Source organism: Crocodylus porosus, unplaced genomic scaffold (assembly GCF_001723895.1).
Source record: "Crocodylus porosus isolate Cpor-Errol unplaced genomic scaffold, CroPor_comp1, whole genome shotgun sequence".
Lineage (NCBI taxonomy): Eukaryota > Metazoa > Chordata > Crocodylia > Crocodylidae > Crocodylus > Crocodylus porosus.
In genome coordinates this window covers 78,625,319-78,633,254 of record NW_017728949.1, presented here as the reverse complement: position 1 = coordinate 78,633,254, position 7,936 = coordinate 78,625,319, and the positions used below count along the sequence as shown (strand labels likewise).

The 7,936-nt window shown below is 43.4% G+C and overlaps 1 protein-coding gene across 3 annotated transcripts in view; it reads right to left on the bottom strand.

The window, feature by feature from the left end:
* RIF1 (replication timing regulatory factor 1) overlaps window positions 1-7,936 on the bottom strand; it is a 63,820-nt gene that overhangs the window by 51,263 nt on the left and 4,621 nt on the right. For all 3 annotated transcript variants that reach the window (XM_019554244.1, XM_019554247.1, XM_019554245.1), the window contains exons 3-6: window positions 7,569-7,665; window positions 5,785-5,915; window positions 5,612-5,706; window positions 1,934-2,123 (exon numbers count right to left, since the gene is read on the bottom strand). In XM_019554244.1, the coding sequence (XP_019409789.1) occupies window positions 1,934-2,123; window positions 5,612-5,706; window positions 5,785-5,915; window positions 7,569-7,665 (513 nt within the window). The remainder of the gene's footprint in view (window positions 1-1,933; window positions 2,124-5,611; window positions 5,707-5,784; window positions 5,916-7,568; window positions 7,666-7,936) is intronic.

The window sequence follows — 7,936 nt, the reverse complement described above, 5'->3', positions numbered from 1 at the left end:
CTGCATGGGGGGCTATGTCACAAGCCCCCTGCCCCCATCTGCTTCCCCGTGAGTTCCCCACCTGGCTCAGCTCTGGCCCTTTAAGAAAAAAACTGAGAAAAGCTTCAGGACTCACTGCTCCTGCAGCAGGCTCCAGGGACTCATGCAGAGCCCCCCCACACGGTGCAGGGCAGCAGGGATTGCCCCTGCCGGCGAGTCCAGGGGGTTTTCTTGGTTTGCTTTTTTTTTTTCCCCCTTAAAGGGCCAGAGCCGTAGCAGCCATGGAGGGGGAGGGTTGGGGAACTTATGCAGAGACCCCCCCCACAATGCGGGGCAGTGGGGATCACCCCTCCCCCCTGCTTGCAGTGAGTTGGGGCTGCTTCTTTTTTTTCCAAGTGCTAGGAACTGGAGATGCAGAGCAGCCATTGCCAAGAGAGCGGGGATGGGGCCTAGGCAATTTGGAAATTTGGCTAAATCATCAAATCAAATCACTGTCCCCCAAAATCGGCTGAATCTGAAGCAAATATTAGCTGCTTTGCACAGGCCGACTGGTAAGTCTGTTGTGAGGGAAGTGTTGGGGTGGTGGAAGATCAAGGCCCCCCATGAAGAGGGAGAGTGGGGCTGCGGCACATGCCGCACAGCTGGGGCTGGGCACCAGATGGAGCTGGGAGCAGGCTGTCCAGCACCCCGGGAGGGTATGTGCCCCTGGATGTGCACATGGGGCAAGGGCAGGCTGCTGCTGCAGGCTGGGACCAGGGCTGCACTGGGCTGCTTGAGGCAGGTGGTGGCAGAAATCCTGGGAGGAAGGTTACAGTGAATTTTGGGGTGGCTGCAGGCCCCCCTCCCCCATAGCCTCCTTCCCAGTGCTGTTACCACCTGACCTGAGTGCAGCCCCACTGGGAAAAGCCCAGCGCCACCTCCAGCCCCAGTGGCAACCCACTTTTACTCCGCACGCAGATGCAAGGGCACGTCTCCCATCCTGTCACTGCACCCCCTGAACAAGCCGCTCATGGATATATCCCAGCTGTGCAGCACCTATCTCTGCCCCAGCCCCACTACCTCTCTCATGGTGGGGGCCTTGATCTGCTCCCCCATGCCCCTTCCCTCATCACAGACTTACCAGCCAGATCTGGCAGCTCTCCATGCTGCCATGCTGTGCTCCTGGCCACCTGTGTGCTGCGCTGCAGCTGCACGCATGCACAGGGCATTTATTGGCCACATCAGCCAAAAAAGCCAAATGCCAATGCTCTCAATTTTCCTTGTATCAGTACTGATCTGATATGGAACCGATGCATCAGTGCACTGCTACAGGACAGTCTTATGGACCTGTCACAAAAGTCTTTTTTAGCTGCAAGCTTTAATTCATTTGACCTTTAGTTTTGATGATAATGAAAAAGCCAAAGACATTTTACACAAGTCAAACATAATTTTGCAAGGCTGACTAAAACAACTGGTGATACAGAGCCATTCATCTGGAAAGCAGTGAGTCTAATTTAACCTAATTCTATATTTATGTATTGATATTAGCCAAAATTTGGTATCATTAGACTAGTGAATTAGATAAAGTTAGCTGATGGTCTTGGTTCTTAATAGCTAAACCTTCCAACAAAGTACAAATGAATAATAAAGGCAAAGCCCCTTCCCAAACTGGGTTGGATCACACTGGGACACTGAAACACGCCATTTGCACTTAATTCCCAGGATGAACTTGGTCTTAGAGATTAACAGGCCTTCAATTCTATTGCACTGTCTAGTTTCACAAGTCAAATTCGCTTGAAATATATACAACAAAAATACATTGTATGAAGCAGCCTATTTAGTTAAATATGACTCTGAAATATGTCTTTATTAAAGGAAGCTAATTTACCTTCTCAAACATAATAAAGGAATTGCTAGAAGTCTGGCATCTTTACTATTCTGACAGAAAAAAAATGAAAACACACTTTCCACTTACAGTAGACATAAGATGTTCAGTGATGGCTGCCACTTCTTGCTGTTTCTGAAGTAACAATGGCATACCCATCTCCAATGCAGCTGCACCTCGCAGTTGCACCTTATGAGCCGAATGGACAACCAAAGGAATGATCAGCTTTGCCCATCTCACAGCCTCTTCTCCCATTTGAGTTGGAGCCTGTTCCATTAGACTGAGTTCAAATAGGTACACACAGAAATTAATAAACAGGTTATAATTACCGATGTCCATGCCAAAAATATCTTTAGTCAAGGGTAGACAATACACTTTAAATTTAAACTATATCTATATACATTTCATGAAAATACAAATTAAATTTTGAAAATCTCATACTGTGACTATCAATTCCATGCTGAAAAAAATAAAGTATGGCCAAAAAATAGAATATTTACAAAAAAAAGCACTGATACTTTATCTTCCTTTTCCATACTAAGTAAGATTTGCACTATAACTGAAAAACCAAACAGCTTCCTTTGAACTAGTTTTATTCAATGAAAAGTTTCCAGTTCTTGATGAAAACTAAGGTAGCAGATACTACCCAGATGAGGAAGCTCTCCATTATGTTAAAAGGGAAAGAAGGTCTAGAACCCTCTGAACTACCAGAAGTCATTCTTGAAGGATACCATCAACTTAAAATAGGTTCTTCTTTCTACATTGTATTTACTTTCAGGTACTACACCTAGATTATTTACCAATTTTTATAATTACTTTCTATCTTTAAAAACATTTGTCTCACCCCTGTGCACAATTCTCCCTCCCACCACCAAAAAGTGGGGGGAGAAAGGGAAGACATTAATAATTAGAGGCAAATTATTAAAACAAAAAACTGCTGCCAAATACATAGTCAAAAGAAATAATTCTCTAAGCTTTCAGTTTTATAGCAATATTAGGTGTTAGTTATAATGAGTAATATTCAGTCAATTATTAATGTAGAAATTAATTAAAGCCAGCTCAGGGATGGCTACACAAGTTGCAGTTACCCATTTGACTAATGTAGACCTTACGGCTGTGAGAAGTTTCGGTCACTGATTCGATTCGATGGAGATTTGGCCCGATTCAGTGGCCGAATCTCCAAATCTGAATTTAATCAGGAGACCCTTTAATCCTTCCAAATCATATCGCAATCCTCCGAATCAATTCAGAGAGAGTTGATGATTCGACCATAGATAGAACTTTAAATGTGTTTTCTATGTACCTCAAGGAACCAGGTGTCCTGGGAATGCTGAGATGGTGGGGTGGATGGAGTGTCCCACAGGGGCGCTGGGGGGGAGGTCCCCAGCACGCTCAGCAGCAGACCTGGAAGTGGACCAGAAGCACTTCTGGTCCACTTCCAGGTCTGCGGGGGAGTGTGTGGGTCCCCCACCCCCAGCTCAGAGACTGGGGCCTCCTAGGTCTGGGAGGGCATGTCACAGGAGCACTGAAGTGTCCTGTGCCTTAAATAAAGGAAATGGATGGCTGTCAATCAGCAGGGCAGCGCAGCTGTGGGTTGCTGTGGTAACCAGCCGGTCAGGTGACCGGAAGGGGGCAGGGCCGGGCCCTTTATAACAGCTCAGGCCTGGGCCCAGGAGCAGTTCCCCTTTGGCAGCTGCAGCTCTGCGGGAGAGCTGAGCAGCAGGGTCAATGATGGTGGTTTGGCTGGCTGCAATGATGCGAGGGGACAGAGAGAGAGTCCAGACAGTGGTAGCGACTGGGAGTCAGCACTGTGTGCAGTTGGGATTGTAAGCTGGTAGGCCGTTTGTTACGTGGTAGCCGGCTGGCTGACTGCTTGGTTTGTTTATGATTATATCGGAGGACCGGGTGAGGCTGTAGGGGTGAGAGGAGGCTCACAGGGGCTCCCCAGTAGCCTGGGGGTTCCCGGTGCCCATTGGGGGCACAGTGAGTAGTGGCACAGCAAGACAAGTGCCGGAGAGGCACTCGGTGTGTGGGGGTTGTAGCCCCAGCCGCGGGGAGGCGCGGCGTAGGCCCCAGGGTGGGGCAGCGGGCGCAAAGAGCGTGGCGTAGGCCCCAGGCTGGGGCAGCGGGCTGAGTGGTAGCCCAATGGCGGCTACGTGCCAGGTCCAGGGACGCCGGTAGTAGGGTGGCGGCTACGTGCCAGGCCCAGGGGCGCCGGTAACAATAGAAGTTCTAGAGAGGGGCGCCGAGGTGGGACAGCCTCGGGGCGCCAAGAGTGTGGTAAGCCCAGGGGTGCCAGAGAGGGGCACCAGGGCATGACAGGCCCAAAGGGGCGCCAGAGAGGGCATCAGAGGGCGAGGGGCCAAACAACGTCCAGGGAACAACTGCGAGGCTTGGGGCATGCTAAAGGGGAGGTAGGAGGCATGCATTGCCCTTAAGGCAGGGGTGCGCTGAGGCACCCCTTACAGAGTAGGGGTAGTAACATGCACCGTTCACCAGGGGATAGAGGCAGCCTCCCATCTAAACTTATTACCAGCAAAAACGTGGCGGGCGAGAAACAGAGGGTGAAGTGACGGTAGCGGGGCGCTAGGGAGTTCACGGCCGCTCCTAGGCCCCACCCCTTCACAGGGCACTTGGGGTCCCTCCGCAGCCGATCGCTGAGCCAGTGGGGCGCAGGGGGCCATGCGCTCCATAGTAGACATGGAAGTGGACCAGAAATACTTCCAGTCCACTTCTGGGTTCACCACCAAGCATGTGCAGGGCCCCTCCCACGCTCCTGTGGGACGCTTCATTCGCCCCACCATCACAACATGCACAAGCCATGCCTGGTACCTCAACGTATGTAGAAAAAACATTTAAAACTGTTCGGCCAAATGGAATCGGGACACTGATCAGAATCAACAAATTGAATCACCGTCCCCAATTCGGGCCAAATCCGAATATGGCCCGTTTCGCACATCCACAGTAGACATATCCAGAACAAACATAACGAGGTATCAAAAATGAAGTGCAGTACAAGCAGTAAGCTTATTTTGCAAGGAGCTCAACTTCATTTCTGACTCCATCCTAAATCTTAGTGACTCACTGTTAGAATAAAATTATCACCACTCTGAGTGAATTTAAATATACTATTTAAACTGTACCAACAGGTAGAGTTTGTTTTAAAGTTGTTTTAGTCCCAAAATTTAAGATTTGGAATTAAAAGGTATTACAAAACAATATGGAAAATGAAATAAAGATGAACACTTAATTTAATTTTTGATAAAAGTAAAATTTGGATGTAAACACTTTCATGTAACAACTGAACTCTCTCACATAAGTTTTCATTTCCCAAAATCATTAAAATGTGGAAAGCCAAAAAAAAAAGTAAATTTTGAAAAGCAGATTAGCATTTCTACAAGTTTCTGCTTTAATAATTTACAAATGATTTTTATCTGGATATTGTCCATTATCACATCAGAATCATTCCATTTCTGAAGAGACATTTTGCAAGTAAGACTGCCTGGCAGGCTTTAGAAGCTCAAAAGATATAGTTTTGGGGCAGTTCACAAAAATCTCAGGCTGTATATTATTCTGAGTTTTTCTTCAGAATCTGGAAGACATTCCTTAGTATAGTATACATCTAACAATTTTACAGATGCCTAAATTTTCTCCTTTAACACATTTTATTCAAATATGGTTCTGCCTCCCCTCCCCCCACAAAAAAGAGACAAACCCCAAAACAGCCTTAACAATTGTTGTAAAAATCTAATGATACAGGCCACATACCGTATAATAACATTTAGTGCTTCATATTCAACAACCATGGACTGTACATCTCCTTTAGTAAGTATCATTTCTAGTGTAGAAATGATACTGGGCACCTGAGGAAACAATGGCACAGTGGTTAATTCAATCAGAAGATCAATTTTACTAAATAAGTAGAGAATTAAGAAACTCACCTCCTTCCCAACAATTTCAGAAGGAAATGTCTGCTTAGAGATCACCCAAAGTGCTCGAGTGCGGGTATTTTTGTCTGAGGTTTTTAGAGCAATACTGCTCACTGTTGAAAGTAATTCTTGCATTTCAGTTGCTGAAAGCAGAACACACAGCATTCAAATTCTATTTTCAGAAATCCTAGTCAACTTTTTAGCAAGATTGTGTGTCACTTAAAAATACTTTTGCTAATGATCACAGATGTTTATTTGCAGATGTTATTCAAGAGCTATGTAACTCCAAACCCCACAAAGTCTTCATTTAATATTTTAAATATAAGTACATTAAGTTTCCAAAAGCAAGGCTAAAAAACTGCACCAACAAACAAAAGATTTGAAACAGCATCAATATATACTACCATCTATATCAGTATTACAAAAAACTGAAACACTATAAATTTTCAAAGCACATTTCCATCTAAAAAAATGTGTTCCTAGAAAATTAAAACTGGAAGATTTGATATTACTTTAATTTTTTTTCAGTGATTCTGTTTGTTTTTTGCAGGCATTTGATAGCAACTATCTACTATAAGGTTCACTATTTTGCTAAAGGTATGCACCCATCCCAGGCTTTGTAAAAAGGTATTCAGTTAAAAAAGCAACAAAGTTAAAGCTGACGAGGCAGCAGGCAAGTGTGCAAAGAGAAGAGGGAGAGGATAAGAGTCCTGAACATTTTGATAATTTTCTTTTTAAAACTTGCTTAAGAGACTTTTTAAATATAAAGGAGGAAGACAAAAATTGTAAGGAATCTTGGACATATTATTTCAAGTGTACTCACAAATACTTGAGCTTGAAGTTAGGAAGTTTCAGTTAAAAAGATAATGCCATCCTTTTAAATATATTTATGTAGTTCAGTGATTTTGTTTTGTTCACACAAATGTTTGAGATATTTTTTCATGAGATTTTTCAGGACCCAACCCTCATTCCCCACTATTGTACTAGTCAGGGTAAGACTCTTTAGTGTGACTGACCAACAACTATTTAATAATTGGTAAGAACCCATTTTTGCATGTCTTCTATTATTAATTTCCTTTCAAAACAATTCTAATATTCTAAAATTTCCTGCAGTGCACAAGAGACATTTCCTGCAGGTCAACAGCAAAAGTGGCTGACCTATTTTGGTAACAAAATAGCGATTTTTGCTAACAAAAAGTTTAAATGCATTAGCAATTTAGTAAGTTAACTAGTTACACTAAACTCACTTAATTCTGACTACTGCATTGTTGGAAACAATTATACTGGGAGTGGGATCAGAAGCAGAAGATTGATAAACTACATGGAGAAGCTTGCATTGCTGGCTGTTGCACTGTATGTGTTTTGTGAGGAAGAAGTCATATCAGTCTACGGTATTTTGCTTTGACTTCTTTAGTATTCATTTCACATTTAGAATTTTTTTTAAAAATCCCACAAATTAAGGTACTTTATTACTACTAAATCTATGACTAGCATTTGTACAGACAACTGGAAGATGCATCAGTATTTCACCATACTGTCATAAAAATGCTAATGTTCTTGGGACCACTGAATTAATCATGTCCCTATTAGTCATAATCCAAGCTGCTCTCACAGCCTGGAATAAATTCTACAAGAAATCTCAACATTTTGCCTGCTCTGGTGCCTGAAATTAGTAACGTAAAAATACAAATAAACACACAAGTTAGATGTAGCGCTGGAGTGACACTGTAGCACATTTTAAAAATCTAGAATACAGAAAAACAGTCTGAGCTTTTTTTTTTTTTTTTTTTAATTACCAGATAATTCAGATGTAATCTTCGAGTTAAACACGCAGAATCCTAAAGCTTGCAATGCTGCGCTACACAGCTCTGAGTTTTCACTAGAAATATGTGCCTATAAAAAGAAAACAGTTCATTACACCACTGACTCTCATGGCTGATTACAAAGAGTGACAATGCATCCTATAAATACTAAAATGAGTTGAACAATATCAATGAAGTAGAACTGAAATCACTTCAAAAAAGAAAAAAAAGTTTGACAAAATTTAAGCCTTTAGGCTACTGAAAAGCATACCTGTTTCCTAGGGCAGGAAAAATCAAATCTGAGTTTACAAAGCAAGTTGAGGTTTTCAAGATACCTTTGCAACTTTTACACATGCTCGGGG